Consider the following 16,383-nt stretch of genomic DNA (forward strand, 5'->3'; position numbering starts at 1 on the left):
CTCTGCTTAAGTAAGTTAGTTAAATATATTTTCAATGGGTAAACGTGATTCACTAACACAACAAATATTTCCCAGCCATAGTTAAAGCCAGCAAGCCACACAATGCCCCAGTTAATCAAGGCAATGTGAGTACTTTTAATATGACTTGGCATTCAAACTAGTAGTCATCTAGACCCACTTATAATCTTATTCTGAATAAGAAAAAATGTTACCTGCAATGGCACCACTGAAGTAAAACAATTTTTAGTTCTGTGCCGTTTGCTGTAATAAGCAGAAAAATTTTCTTTTTCCCTTCTGCTGCTGAAATGGCACTTTTGGTTCCTTTAACTGCAGAAAAAAATAATTTTAACCCAGAGCAAAACTGGCATAATTTACTTTATCTGTAAATAATTTGTGCTTTCTGGTTGCCTAGGGGCACAAAAAGAAGAAATAAGAAACTCTCTTAATGTGCAAGTCCAGAATGGTAAATCTTAAAATGCACTTGTTGAAAATACCCGCTCCCTCGCCCATCAGTCCTGAAACCAAAGCGACTCAGGCACCTTCACTTTGTTTCCTTGATGCCTCCTCCCTCGCTCACTGTTGCCCTGCGGGAAATTGCACGGTAAGTGGGGGGGGGGGGGGGGGGGGGGAGCTCTTTGGCTTTGGGGATGGGCACAATTCAGCCACTGCGCAGCTGGGATCAGGAGCTTTCCTCTTCCAAGGAAAATAACTGGTACTTTAAAAAACTTTTTTTATTTTCCTGGTGAAACCTGTGCCTACAGCTCCTCCTCCAAACACAGGGTTTGAAAATAAAAACAGAACAACATTTCTCCCCCCCGCCCAAACATATTACCTGCGATTTGTTTACAACCACTTGCTCAGAAGTTGTGGGTTTTTTTTTTAATCTTCTAAGATCAGTGCCTCTATGAGAAGCCCAGTTTTCCCTTTCAAGGCAACTAACTCCGCAGGAGCCAAATTACAGCAGAAGCCATCAGCGAGGACTAGCTCCCTCTGCCCCGCGGCCGCCCGCACAGGGAAGCCCCCTCTCTGCGGGCTGACCAGGGCCCCGCTGCCCTTGGCGGCCGGCAACCGGGGAGCAGCCGGCGGCTCGCAGCTGCTCCCGCCGCACCAGGGCTTTCCCCTGCCACGCACCTGAACAGGCATCAAAGCAGCTGCTCTCTTTACGTCCGGAGTATGAAAGCTCAGCTCTCCCCTGCTCCTCTGCACAAGTGCCTAAAGGATTTCAGACAACAATGTTTGGAGCAGCAAACTTCTCACTGCGTGTCTGAGATCTGGCCCCTTTGTTTTGTGATTTTAACAGATAGAGTTGTCCAATTTTGAGACCAGTGCACAAGGGGAAAAAAACAACTAACTTGCAAATAAGGCATAAATATTTACTGTCACAAAAACAGTAAATACACCGGATAAGCAAGTTACGATGAAAGGGTCTCAGCGGCTGAAAAGGCAACCAGGTTGTCCGAACCACTCCGTAGCCACATTTCAGTGTTTGGCTGAGGGACAGCAAGCTGCAGCCGTGCATCACGTTTCTGCAGCGCTACTGACTCAGGAAGCTGTAACCGAAGGAACATGGGCTGCCACCTTTGCTCACAGTCATTCTTTTTGCTGCAAACCTGCAGCTACACCTTGGTCTCCCAGCAAGCTGTTCAGTGGCCTGCAGTAGCGAGCACGGATTCATCGCCTAGGAGGAGATACAGGGTAAACGAATTCGGGCACAGGAAAACGAGAACAAAGCTCCAATGCCTCTGAAGAAATTGCACTCAAAACATTCCTCTGCCAAGAGCAGATCCCAGACGTACCCGCACTGAACGAACAAAAGCAAGAGGGCTGGAACCAACACGTACCAGTGGAGCTACGGGGCGGGGGGGGAGAATAAAACAGGATGGGGCAAGCACAATTCCCCACCGCTCTCTTGCCTGGGAGCGCGCGCTGCGTCAGCCCAGGAGCACCTTGCCAGAGAGCCGGAGAGCGTCCGCTTACCTATCGGCAGTAAGGGCCGGGGATTACGGCCGCATCTGTGCTCCGTTTGCTCCACTGACAGGTGTGAGCCCCAGGAGCTGCGCACAGCACAAAGCAGCAGGAGGACCAACGTAGAAAATTACAGCACCCATGAACTGCAGCGTAGCTTAACCATCCTCCTATGAAGGTATTGGCCAGCTACGCTGAGCATACTTAAAAACAATGCAAATGCTTTTAAGGACACTTTATAAGCACAAAAATAGTAGAAACAAAACTTTGTGAACAATTTGAAAGATACAAAAAAGTGCCTTTCCACAGCAGTGCTTTAAAAATGCACATAATGGTATACTCTTATTGCTCAAAAAAACTAGTCTGATATATTGGAACAATTTCCAGAGGCGCTGAAATAGATTTAAAAAAATCACATGAAACAGGTCAGCGGAGACAGCACCATTCTTTTTTTCTCTTTTCACGATGCACTTATTTAAAACTATATAATTATAGATGTGCCATTTCTTTTCCCTCTAATCGGCAAAACTTTTTTTCCTGTTCATAAATTATTCACAAAGAATTAACTTTATAAGTTGGATTTTTTAAAAACACTTTATAAAAAAAAGGAACGGGGGACACTGTCACACTATTTCTTAAATCTATCAGCTTGCGTTACAACTATTTTGCTCTAATGAGAGATTAGTTTCCATATACTTTACACGTATAAAGATACTGTCAAGGCAAGCTATTCCTTTGTTTCTTTCTTTGGGGAAAGGAAAGCATTTAAACTTTACTTTTAGAGAAAAGGGGAACCAAGAGTAAAATCATTTGCCGTCCGAGCCTGGACAGTATTCCTGTAGTGACCACCAGGGACGCTGTAACAACTGGGGATGGGGTAGGTACAGCCCAGGTATTCTAGTTTCTTTACAAAGATTGTGCACCACTACCCTGTACTGAACACGCATGATAGGCAAGACCACTTACGCTAACTGCACTACCTTTACACGACGTCCGGTGTGTGGGAAAGACTGCACAAACTAATGACGTACAAGAAAAAGGTCTCTAGTATTTTGATCCGGTGACTGATTGTAAATCAGTGGCAAATAAATAAACAAACCAAATATGATAGACTATTTCCTGCTAACAGGACCCGTTAAATTAAATTATTAGCAAACGTTATTGCCTCAGTATTTTTCCCCCAGTCATCTCCCTTGACTGCTAGAAGTGCAACTTCGTAATTAATGGGTTTATGCATTGGCCACAGCCTCTGGCAGGTCAAAGGAAACAGAGCTCCTCCAGCTGTGCTCGGACTGAAGGTACCATTCCCTTCCCTCTTTCCAGAGGGGAGAGATTCCTGCCAATTTCTAATGAATTACAAACAACGCTTTCCATAAACGTTTTCCAACGCTTGCTTTTGTAAAGATAACACATCTCATCAGGCACGTCTGCGTGAGAACACAACGCTCTCTGCAGAAACCTACCTGTTCACTCGGGGAAAGAAGCATACGTTAACAAGCGATGCTTCGGCGCGGGTCAGCCTTGTGGGTCGGCGTTGATTGCAGGAGTTCTGGCAGCTTTCAAAAGGGGTTAACACAAATACTCAAGCCATAAAAACAAGTGAACGAGCCTAGTATAAAGTTAGAACGCATAATGGATTGGAATACTATATATTTATCCTATTTGCTGCACCGACAAAGAACTTTGCCGCAATGTATATTTTTAAACTACTCGGGAGGGAGGGGGAGGCTCTTTATAGTATAAATATATTCCACTCCAGCCCATTATATATAATCTATTTTCTTCCTCAGTCATTTTCAGTAGTATTAGGACCAGAATGTTTTGGTATGTTGCATCTGTATTTTTCAATCAAGGACCAATGTACAGTTACCAGCAGAACACCTCAGCTCTGCACCATTTACCCGTCACAAACTGCCAAAAGAGGTTTGTGGTTTGTTTTCTCTTCTTCTTTAAAGTGCCCCCTACATCTTCATCTTAACGCTAAGATTTGACTGGTTACAGAGTCCAATTCCTGCTAATGCAGTGACTGAAACAATAAATACGGCTCTACAAAAACATTCTGGTTATCTTCTATAATTGCGACGAAATATATCACAATATATTATATACCTACATTTATAATACATGCACAAACATGTCTCACATGGACAGACACTACAAAAAATTATCTCCCCCCGCAAACGCAGAAAAAGTAAGAAAAAAGGATTTTTGGTCCAATCCATATATGAAGGGTAAAAGAAACTGAAAGGATAAGTCAATGCTTGTCTACCCCCCCTCCCCCAGTAAAATAACACCACCCCCCTCAAGCCCCCAACTTTTTGGCCTAGCCACGACAGGGGAACGTCTCTACGTTTAGCCTTAGCTATAGCTTGAGATCACCTCTCGTGATGGAGCTACCGTCCAGGTCGCCGCGCTCTCTCCAGGCGCGCGCCGTCACGAGCTGGCCCATCGCGGAGCAGCTCACGAGTCACTGAAGCCCTGGGCGGCCCTGGGGACCGACTACCAGTCCCGCGACAGCTTGGTGCTCTGATCCCTTTTGGGGGGCGCGGGCGGCGGCCCCCTCCGTAACGTTGCATAGCCGGATATGTGACTGCCCCCAAAGCTGCTCGTCTTCTGCTGGTCGGCCAGCAGCTCGGGCGGGGGTGGGGGCAAGGCCATGTCGTCCATGGTGGCCGTGGGCTCGGTTCGGGACACGCGTGCAGACGAGAGGGAGCCGTGCCGGGTGATGGATTTCCGCTGCAGCGTCCGGTTGAGGTCTGCCAGGAATCCCGGCTGAACGCTAAGGCTGGACTTGGGCGAAGTGGGCACTTGGGGACTGGCTGACCCCGGCGGCTCTGCCGCATCCGCCTGCGTCAGCCGGGTGCTGTCGTTCCGCTTGGGGCGCGTGGGCGGCGGGGCTTTCTTCACGGTTGGCTTTGACCACGCCTGAGGCTGTGGATTGACGACAGCGACTTTTGGGGAGGTGCTGCCTGAAAACACGGATGGGATCTCCACTGGCGGGAGAGGAAGATCTATTTCAGGTGGTGGCGGTGGAAAGTCTGAATCCGACGGTGGTGAAGGGAATTCAACCACGGGTTCCTTCCCAGCCACACCCAGGGCAGGAGCCTTGGCCGGGATCCCTCCTTGTGGAAGGACGATGGGAAGGCTCACCCCGGAAAGGTTGAGCTTTCCTGGCTTTGGAGGGGCTGCAGGAGGCGATGAGTCCTTGGAAAGAGACCCCGACGGCTCTGGTGGGTGTGCAAATTTGCTGACAAGGCGGTCCACTGAAGGTCTCTTGGACTCGTGGTACTCGGTGGAGCTGGTGGACTTGATGCTGGAGTTTCGCTGAGGTGTCGGAGGCGGTTTCTTCCCTCCAGGGCTCGATGTCTTGCTGGCCTTTTTGACTGGAGACCCTGATTTGTCAGGGGGGGGAGAACCTGCAGAGGTAGCTGGGGAAGGAGGTGGAGGAGGAAACACTAAACTGCTCTCCGGCGGAGGAGGGGGGAAATCAGGTGAGGGAACGGCAACGGGCTGCCACTTGGGCTTGGCTTTCACTGCTGGAGGTGACTGCGGAGCCACGCTCAGCGGAAGGGGTTTTAGAGGCTGGGGCTCGGTGGCAGGTGGGGTGGGAGGAGGTGGGAACTGGCTGGCTATCTGCTTCACCACCGACGGCACCGGGGACTGAGGGGACGGAGGGGGCTTCACGGAGAAGCTCTGCTGCTTTGGGAAGGTGGGGGGGGGAGCGAGGCCAGGAGGGGCTGGGGACAGGGGCGGCACCTGGGGAGAGGTGACACTCGGCTGTTTCTTTATGGCTGGGGGCAAGGGAGCGGGCACAGAGGGTGTAACATGTGTGACCCCTGGCGACGCCGCCTTCCCCGGCAGCGGCTGGGTGGGGAGAGCCGTCATGAGGGGCTTTGGGGGTGCCTGGGGCGGTGGTGGGGCAGGCACGGGGGGAGGAGGTGGGGGCAGCGGGGAGGCAGCGGCGGCAGCGGCCTGGCTTATGTTTGGTTGCACCTGGTGGATTTTGGGAGGGGGGGGTGGAGGGGTGAACTGCGGCACGGCGGGGGCGCAGGGCGCCGGCTTCAGTTGCGCCATGGCCGAGCCCGGCGTGGGGGGAGGCGGCGGAGGGGGGGGAGGCGGCATGACCCCGTTGGGGGGCACCAGGACGTGGGGCTTGCCGGCAGGCGGGGGGGGCGGGGGGGCCTGCTGGGGGCCGGGGGCCTTGGCGAAAGGCCCGCCGTGCTGGGCCGCGTTCTGCAGCCTGGTGATGGTGCTGTACTTGACGAACATGGTGGCGGGCGAGCCGGCGGAGGGGGCGGCCTGGCTGGGGAGGGGGGGTGGCGGCGGGGGCGGCGGGGGCGGAGGCGGGGGCGGAGGCGGGGGCGGCGGGGGGAGCGGGGGGGACGGCTGCGACGCTGCGTAGGGGGTCGCCACTTTTGTCTGTGGGGAGACAGGAGGTGCGAGAGACACGAAGGGCCGACCTGCAGGCTCGGCTCGGGCCTAGTGGGAAGGGGTTTTAGTGAAAGCGGAGAGAGGGAGAAAGAGAGAAAGAGACAGAGAGAGAGGGAGGGAGGGAGACAAAGAGATTATGAGGTCAAGGTCTAAATGTGCCTGTCATTAAAAAGTAAGTGGCAGGTTACAGCGTGCAGGAGGTATTAGCAAAACAGGGCAGCAAGAGACAGCTGTGCCTGCGGACAAGCCTGAGCCGCGCGGTCGGGCGGGCAGGGAGCGAGCGGGGAGAATCAAGGGGGCTAGACCTGCTCCTGGCGGCGCTGGATGTCCGGGGCAAAACCCACCGGCCTCTGCCGCTCCTGCGGGCCGGCAGCGGCGCCCGCGGGCGCCCCAGCGCCTCCTGCGCCCCGGCACCGTGACCCAGGCCACGCCGCGGTGCTGGGCAGAGCAAGGGGCTCTGCAGACCCCTCTTCAGCTCGGTACGAGTGGTGTTAAAGCACGCGAGGCCTCCTACGGCCTCTGCCAAACCCTCACGGCAGCTCAGGCTTCGCTCTGCTCGGCCTCACAGACCGCAGAAATCCCCAGCTGCTCTGAAAGGCAGCAGGAGCAAACTCCACGCAGGAGTACCCCTGAGACCGCTCCGCTCCACACGCTCCGACATCCAACACGGCCAAGGGAAAAAAAATGAGGAAAAAGAGGGAGAATAGAGATTTCCTAGGCAAATTTCTGCAGAAGGAAGCGTTTAGAGACGTGCAAAACAAAGTTAGCCTGGGAAAGAACAGCTAGACATGCAGCAGAGTATTATCTCACACAGAAGAAGAAAGGGGAAAGAAAGGGAAAAACCACCTACGGGAAGGAGCAATGGGAAAGCAACAGGCAACATTTTAGTCTACCCAATGGGTTTTGTTCAGGTTAAATTATTCCTCTAAAACTGTAAACCTACGTTTCGGTTAAAAATTAAAAAGATGGCTATATTACTCAGGCTTACCAAGATCCCACCCAGTACAAAGTGTTCTTGCGACAAGCCAAGCTGTGAACTTCAGAGCGCACAGAATAGCAACATGCATTAGAAATGCAATAGTAACGCGGCAACTAACCAGCCCGGGGAACCGACACTTTATTAGTAGCTATTTTGCTGCAAGTTAGCTCATTTATGCTCGTTTGCACTGCATGAGCTTGTCTGCACATCGCTTCGTCCTACACGCAGGTGCACAGAGTTTTTATACGCACAGGAGAAAACCAAACATATTAAGAGTCAGAAACAACAAACAGTGATTTGTAACAAGCGCAGGGCGTGCCTCTGCCTGTCAGATCAGGCACGTAGGGCAAGGAGTATAACAAAGCTCTGGAGCTACACGACCACAAACAAAACAGGAGCGAGATCTTGATCTCTTGCCAGTGTTAGTCTGTAAATTACCATCGTCCCAATCACTCAAGTTAATGAATTTTCAAACAGTAGCCCCTGACCTTAATTCTGCCCTGAACAAGGCACCTCGGCTGTGCTGACCTTAGCTGTGCTGAGCTTCACTTTTGACACCTGAGACAGCAAAAGGCAACAGGAAAAATAAAAGCGGCATAAAACAGACAGAGGGACACCAAGGCATAACAGAGCAGCTACCCCTGAGCAGTGAGACCTGAAAGAATGGCGAACAATGACCTGTCCCTCACTCCCTGTCACTTAAAGCACACATGGTGAGCGCTTACTCCGATGTCTGTTGTAGCATCCTATTTGAAACAACATTTGTTCCAAATCTAAGAGCCAAAGCAAGGCATTATGAGACCTTCACTGCCCAAACTTCAAGAACATGAACTGGAGACTAATGTATCCTTTGGGAAATTTGGTAGTCTTTCAAACTGTGAACTAGGCAGACTGCCTGCATCTTTAAATGGTAGGTTTTTCAATTTTAGATATATTGGAAACACAGAGGCATTTGCCTTACACCCACTGAAGAGAGGCCATCTTCACAGAAAGCATATTAAACACACAGGGCAGGGGAAAGAATAGTGTGCATCTAAGGAGGCGGGGACCCCCACAAAGGAAACAGATTCAATTTCCACAATCAGGCAGGTATTCAGTGAAACTTGGCTTACAGAAGACCCCTACAAGATCATCGTCACTGTAATTAGATGATGCTAACTAATTGAAAACCGACTTATTGCATACTGTCAGTTCCTCTTTGCAACATGCATCTGTAAGACTATGTGCAAATCCCACGCTATAAAGACAACAGTAAGTACTGTTTAAAATAACTGCTGTGCTGTATTTTTTGCTATTCTTCCTAACCAAACAAGCTTTTGCAATTGCGCTGTTTGCTGCCTCCCCCTGTGCCAAGGACTTTTGGATTGGTTGGCCCATTTCAGTCAAACATTACAGACGGGTAGAAATCTCAATGTACCAACTCAATCAACTCTCAGCATGTCTCAATGTATCGACTCTCACAAATTGTTGTGAAAACTGGCACTTGGGCAAATGAGGGAAAAGCAGGCGGAACTCACCCATGTTGAATTTGTCGAGCAGTTAGCCACCGGCCAACCAGCCTAACATGCCGGCCAGCTGGCCAGCCTCAACATCATCTCCTTGCTGAGCCAAAGCATGCTCTTCTGCCCTGCTGGCTGAGGGGGATGTGAGAAGGCTGACACAGGGGAGAAGGAGTCGCTGCAGAAGGGGACCGGACATGCTGGAAAACCTCCATTAGTTCTGCAGCTTGCAGCAACCTGTCTTTACCTTCAGCCAGCTTCGTTCACAAAGCTGAAACATTGTGGAATTACTACTTCTGAAGATAGTTGGGAGACTAACCTCCTGATCCCAGCACATCTCAGTATCACTGCAATTACAACTATCTTTCCACGTAAATTGCAATTTTAGTAACACTGTTGTTTCCTTTCCTGCCCCAGGATTTATCCTTTTCCGCTGTCAATCTGATTTACTGAGCTGTTAAGGTCCTTGAGCACTTGCTATAGCATTGCTGAAGTTAAATTTGTCGCTGGCTCGCTCAGTTTTTTTTAATGGGGTTTTGAATTAAAACTTTACACGGTTCATTTCATTTGGATTCTTCGAAAGTTTTAGGGCAATCCATTCACCGGTGTGAGGAACGTGCAAGAGAAACATACCTTTCCTTGGTTTCGTTCACAGAAAGGAACTCAGACTGATGCAATCTCGAAACATGGATGGCCCTCCATAGGCAACAGTCCGAATATTTTATTTTAAAAAAATGCTTTAATCAGGTAACACACGCTTGGGGGGGGTTTATTTTAATGAGTAATTGCCAGTGACACTATGGAGCTGTTAAGAACAGAAATCCATAGTGCTAAACTTTCAACGTTTCCCTAAAAGTTCACAGAGAGTTTAAGTTTTAGTATAGCAGCAAGATTTTCAGATTAAAAATAAAACTTTAGGAAACAATAACATTACAGTTCTCATAGCAACAGGCTTTCACCTCTGTTGGATACACGTTAGACAGACTCAAGTGCCCTACGTTTTGCATCCACCCGGGCCCTGCAGAAACGATGCGCACAGTACACATACACAAGCCCTCTGCTGATGAACATGCATCAGGTGTTGCACTCATGCAGTTGAAAAATTCGAATCACAATTTAGCAAGTTACACGCCTGGGCTAAGGACAACATTGCTATTAGAATTACAGACCGTATCTAAGCCAGCAGGCACCACAGAAAAGTTATGAATGACAAGGAATGCAGCCAAGTCAGCTTTTATTTTGTGCCACCTGTGCATTTTTATTTGAAAACGTGTTGTCGTCTTATTTTTAGTAACTTAGCTGATGCACCAATGTCAGGTGTCGTGACCCATGATTTTAGTTTTAAAAAATTTGCTTCTCTAGCCTGAACCGGGGGTCTGGGAAAGATTCAAGACTGACAGCAGTGAAGATAAGTTCTCACAGCATCCTGCAAACATAGTTCTACATGCAACTCTGCTGCAGTTACTGATGTCATGGCTGTTTAGGAACCTGGAAATTCCTTCGAGCCTGACAACAAACCAGCTTAAGCGACAGTTCTACTGTATGTGCAGGTATTCCCCAGGAACTACATCAGTCAACTATCCCAGAACAGACACAAAACTAATCAAAACACAACAGATCTGATGAGTCAATGGGTTAAAATCCTTTGTATCTCTCTACCAGCAACAATACACCCAATCTGTGTCAATCCACAATTACTGCCAATTACGGCACTTCTGCTTTGAATATATCAAAGTTTATTCTTTCCATTTACACAGACTATGGAAAGCATTTGAGAAAAATCTGCTGGACCATATTTTAAATAGGTGTACCTGGCTCCAGGTCTCAGTTATTCACATCTTTGCGACAGAAAGATGTGGCTAGTTAACTGAAGAAAGAGCTTACTGAAAGAACTTCATTCAACTTGTTAACAACTGATTTTTTTTTTTAATTTGGTCTTTATTCAACACTAGTTAATAAGATTCTGTGGGAAAGGCAGTCTTATGCCTTCAAAAAACAAGGAGCTTCTGTGCACACACATGAAAACAAGAACAGAAGGTTGCTGGACTATAATCCCTGAAAAAGTGAATGCTGAAAGAACAATTATACTGCAGTATATGTCAATAATATAGAGTAAAAAAAAAAAAGAAGAAATCCCACTACAGACAGAGGTGGAAGAGGTGTCACACTGTCTTGTACATTTTGTTGGGTGTTGGTTCTCAAACTAAAGTCTTCTTGTTACCTTGCTGGATTCTTCCAGTTGAGTGCCTCGCTTCCAGGCCTCAGAGAACATGGAGCTGACGATACTTTGGGAACGGACATGTCCAGTTGGCTGGGTGTCAGAAACTCCACTGTCAGACTGATTAGAATGATTTGATTGAGACTCTGTTTAAAAAAAAAAGTTTAAAAATGGTTAGCATGTATTTCTGAGTGTTGAGTAAAGTGAGCGCACTTATAATGCAACTCTGAGTGACATCCAATGGTCACAGGGTGACAGACTAACATGACACTTGTTAAACATGTTATCCCACTAAAGGACATTGTTCCCACCATCTACTGCATAAGCTCTAGCACACAGGCAGGCCCTGGAAGACTGCTGTCCAGAAAACGAAACAGAGCAACAGATCCCAGCTGTTAATCAAATCTGAAGCTCTGTGAGGATGACGGTGCGTCAGATATACTGCAAAGTGAACATGCCTACAGTGCAGTCCCAGAGGCTCTGCAAGTACCCAGCAGCTCCCCAGCCTCCCGCTTCAGGAAAGCGCTGTTCATGTAGTGCATGCAACCTGCTCTCCGAAGCACTCCTTACCAGCCTGACCTTAGAAGGGGGCACCAGACATCGGCTGAAGACAGGCAAACTGTGCTGGCTGAGGCAGCAGCCTGCTTCTCACTGACTGCTCCGTTCCCCAGGGGAAGATAAGGAATGATGTGCATCCTACAACTAGTGAATGCGGAGGATGCCCAGGGGCCACTGGGCACCCTGAGAAGACAGCAGCTGCCTCTGCCAGACTGATTTATACAGCATGGCACCTGCTTCCCACGTACTCTGAAGCTGCCCTGGGGAAAGGGGACATCTAGGCACATCCTGGACTGTAGCTCTGGCAAAACAAACACGACTGGTGGGCTGTGGCTCAGCGCTCCAGAACAAGAGACGCTTGCTCAGAAAAACACCCGACTTGGATGGAGAAATTGTCAGTAGCAGAGAATTTACTACTGCCTTGGAAAAGCTGCTCCGCACAACTGAGAGTGCGGTGCCCTCCCAGTTAGCCTAGATTTGTTTAGCTTATTCTCACAGGCTGCTTTGCAAACCTTTTCAACTTAACAACATCCTTCTTGACCTGTGGTACTATCCGCAATGGACAAAATACGTTCCATAATGAAACTCCCCTATGGACTCAGAATAACCTGGCACAGTGTCGGTTAGCTCCGAATAGTGAACTGTGACTATAAACCACTCATCAATTTTTAAACTGCTATTTGCTACAAAAGAAGAGTCCCAGCCCTGCTGAGAGGTAAACAGGAGCAGATTCCTGTAGGCACACTAAGCCTGAAAAAGGAGCAGAGGCAGTATTTTCGAAGTTTGTCTTTGACAAAGAAGGGTCTTTGCCTTTGGGCAGGGACTATTTTCCACTTATGAATTTCAAACATTTCAGTCCACAAAAGCAGTTCCAGAGCTACACACACAATTCTCCATGTCTCACTGAGTAATAGATCTTGATTTCTTTTTTCCAATAGGTGAAGATAGAAGCTTCTGGCATTTGAAAGCAGGTTTCCTTTCCTCAATATCAGAAGAATATTCTCTTTTGGAGGTGAAGGAGAAATTACAACATGTTCTGAAAATACACCACTGCCAGTAATAAAATAAATCAGTTTTTTTTAGACTGAACACTGCCTAAAAGACTATGACGAGACAGTCCATTTCCTTCAGTAACCTCTCCTTGGGTCTCCAGATAGCTGAGGATCAAAAAAAAGGTAATTAAGTCTACTACGAGACAGATCACACTATTACCTGGTAAACTAGATGAGCTGGAGCCTGACTTGATACTGGAGCTAGACAAGGAAGTCCAGTCATATGCCGACTCCGTCCTCTTCAGTGCTTCCTGATAGTTCATGTACAGTTGCTTCCCATACTAAGCAGAATGACAAAGAAATTTAACAGCTGTCTAGGCTGTGTACCCTTTTCAGATTGTTGATCCCCACCTCTGGCTCCTCTATTCCACATCTTTTTCCCAGACATAAAGAGCAGGATCTCTGCAAAGGAGCTCAGGCAACATTAATTCTGTGCAAATTTAGTTCTGTTTTATTTAACAGCAGTGGCAACTCCCTCCTCCCAACCCTTGGCCTTTTTATTACTGAAAGAAATAAAAACAACCCTTTTATGCTAGAAAAGGATGTCAAAGCACTTAGAAAAAGGCAAGAAATGGGCCACCGAATGAAGTAAGCCAAACTACTGATCTCGGGAAACAATGCTGTGCACCTCAAAATCTCTTTTTTCCCCCACAAACTTTCATTTTAACATCTGTAAGGGAACTGGCCAAAATCTAGCCACGATGTCAAAAGGACTTTGTCATGTGACAAAGCAGAAGGGCCGCAGAAATAGGAGGGAAGGGCCCAATTACTAAATTATCCTAACAGTATGGTATACCGCATAATTTCGCTCGTGAATAAAATAGGTAAGAAGATTGCACAGTTCAAGTTCAGAGTAGATAAACACAGGGAAAGTTACATTCAGCATTGTATGTTTTGCTAAATAACTGTAAATGGTTTCAAAGAGACAATACTGACGCACCGCTGATACTAACTAATTACACAGTTGAAGAGTGTGTTCCCTTCTCCTCTCTCCTTAACGACGATAAGTGGTTTCAGTAAGGCAAATATAACCAAGCACTAATATCCAAGCACAATGGCGCCAGTTCAAGAAGACTGGCGATGGGAGGTTACCTTCGCAATGCGGATGCCATTGATCCACTGGTGCAGAGTTCTTACATCATCACAGCAAAGATACTTGATGTACTGGGATTTCTTCTGGATCTGAGGATGCTGCATAAAAATTGTTAATCCTGATCAATTTTATAGCCAAGAATGCAAGGAAAGCCGTTTATCTGATGAGGTCTAGAAAGAAAAACTCACTGCTGGAAGCTCCTGAATGGTGGTCTGTGTTTTGAGCCAACTTTAAAAATGTATGAATATTTCAAGAGGCGGGGGAACTGGTTTACATACAAATTGGTGATCTCTTCAGTGAGCATTCATTTCAGGTTTGAAATATTAGGAAAGGGTGAATCTTTCAGTAGCTTAGTGCTGCAGCTGCTCTGAACTCCTAAGGCTCTTGAGAAATGTTTTTAGTGAACGTTCTCAGCTTGTGAAAACCGTTCCTGCACACAAGTGAGAGACTGCCAAAGGGCTGTCTCCTGTTACCGCTCTATGGACTAAACCACCACCTGAGTCGCAGAGCTATTATTTCACCTTCCTCTCACACCAAAACACACTGGGGGAAAACAAACACACTGGCCTCCTCTGCCTTTTTTTTTTTTTTTTTTTTGACTTTCGAGCGACACGCTCAACAGTTGACACACTGTCAAGCACAATTCCTTTCATTTTCAGCTTCTAAAGCCTTCATAGTCTCTACTCTACTGAAACAGGGATAACACCCAGAATACTTGCGGTCCCCGCATGCAATATATATAAGAAAGATAAAAGGACGGTACTTATCATTTCAGGAGTCAAACAAGAAACATATATTTTACAAAAATCAAACACTGGAAACCATTCTGGATGGATGAGTCAGCTGCTTCCTGTCCATTTTGTAAAAGTTAAACATCTCACAGCGGTCAGGGCAACTGTGAACATTCAATCTCTTATTATTTCCTCTATCACCTCACAGTTCAATGATGCAGAGCTCTGCTATATGATAACAGGTATTTTAAGTCTTCCTGAAGACTCTCAAACATAGATCAAAAAATTGTAATCTCTTTTCATAATATTTTCTCTTGATAAGTCTTCCAAACAATTATTTCAAAATGAACATGCTCCTCTCCATATCCAGAATATATACCACTGACTTCATTTTGATTTTAGATTACTGCTTTTATTTTTTTTTCTTTAACTACAAGCCCATTTTGTCTACATGTCATACGTCAAAAAAGAGTCTACAGAAGCGTAGACAATTGTGTCCCCAACCCGCCACCTTCTTCTTGGACTCGGTCTAAAATTTCATTATATATAAATGAAAGAACCTCTCAGAAACCTAACATTTAGAACCCAGGAGTTAATATTATAACCCAGCATACAAAGGTCATATTTAACAATAGTACAGCAAAGTCTTGCATAGTGCGCTTCGAGATAAACAAAGGAGGCAAACACTTAAACAAACTTTAGTAAGAGTCAGAGTACGCACTTCCCATTCACCTCTCCAAAAAAAAAAGTTCATGATTTGGAGTTCATTCCCAGATTCACGAATCCCAGTGGCACAGAACTGAGCGTCTATAAAAAACGCATGGCTGCTAAAACCTCTGATACTAACGTCAAACACTGATCACTATTGTGAGACTGGAGGAAGGCAGAACTCAATACCACCTAACATAGCAATCTGGTGATGTATCAGCACCACGCTGAAAATATAGCTTTACCCCATGAATTTTATTTAACTAAGTCAAGTAAGGCACTAAAACACAAGTGGGATAATTTAGCTATGCTAAAATTTGACTTCAACATTCTCATGTCTTCGTTTACGCTCAGAATGGCAATAGCTTTTAAAAAAATCCACTTAGGTAAGATTTAGTCTGGTTTACCCTGTGCGGTCAACAAGTTTTAGAAAATAATTCACTCTAAACCCATCCAAATGACGTAGATAGAAAGCGACAGGCCAGCAAAAGAAACTAATGTACTTCAAGCAATTTATGAATATCTACCAGTGCTGACATTTTTGCCTTTAATTCTTTTCAATTAACTGTGCCAATGACCTATAAGGAAACGGATAACATTTTCCAATTTCAGTTTTATGTTTTCTCCCTTCACCTCTTGTGCTGTATTTGACATATACCTCTCAGCAGGCCCAAACACATGTTGCCTCATCTATGGGAAGATGAAATCCTTTCTCGCACAGCATATAGGCAGCTGCTCACGCCGGGCACATAAAACATTCTAACGTACTGACATATGCAACACAACACGAGATGTACATCAGGGAAGATAAAAGGTCAAAGCAAAACTGTGGCCCTCTCTTGTCCCTGCACAGTTTTCAAATCCATGAAGACACTTTGCTTACTATGACCATACCGTGAAAACCTGTTTTAAAATAGTTTTGTAGCTGCCGTGCAAGGAGTGACACCGTTTTGAACTCTGTGCACGAGTCAAGTATCTCTGCAAGGCTGTCCTGTTATTTTTCTCTAAGCAGCTGATCAAGGCCGCTGCCAGAGGAACCTAGCGTTAGGTGAATCCAGCAAAGCCGTTCCTCTGTTGCGCTCTCTTATCTTTTTTCCTGCCCCACCATGCAATCTGCACATGGATCAGGTGGCAGGAGGCAATCTGCCA

At 46.9% G+C, this 16,383-nt stretch overlaps 1 protein-coding gene across 5 annotated transcripts in view; it reads right to left on the reverse strand.

The window, feature by feature from the left end:
* Positions 1 to 308: 308 nt before the first annotated feature.
* Positions 309 to 16,383, reverse strand: part of RAPH1 (Ras association (RalGDS/AF-6) and pleckstrin homology domains 1) — a 109,064-nt gene continuing 92,989 nt past the window's right edge. For all 5 annotated transcript variants that reach the window (XM_068947997.1, XM_068947998.1, XM_068947993.1 and 2 more), the window contains 4 exons: positions 13,795 to 13,893; positions 12,863 to 12,983; positions 11,096 to 11,238; positions 309 to 6,444 (listed from right to left, as the gene is read on the reverse strand). In XM_068947997.1, the coding sequence (XP_068804098.1) occupies positions 4,465 to 6,444; positions 11,096 to 11,238; positions 12,863 to 12,983; positions 13,795 to 13,893 (2,343 nt within the window). In that variant the 3' untranslated portion in view covers positions 309 to 4,464. The remainder of the gene's footprint in view (positions 6,445 to 11,095; positions 11,239 to 12,862; positions 12,984 to 13,794; positions 13,894 to 16,383) is intronic.

The sequence above is a fragment of the Struthio camelus genome, chromosome 6 (genome assembly GCF_040807025.1).
Source record: "Struthio camelus isolate bStrCam1 chromosome 6, bStrCam1.hap1, whole genome shotgun sequence".
Lineage (NCBI taxonomy): Eukaryota > Metazoa > Chordata > Aves > Struthioniformes > Struthionidae > Struthio > Struthio camelus.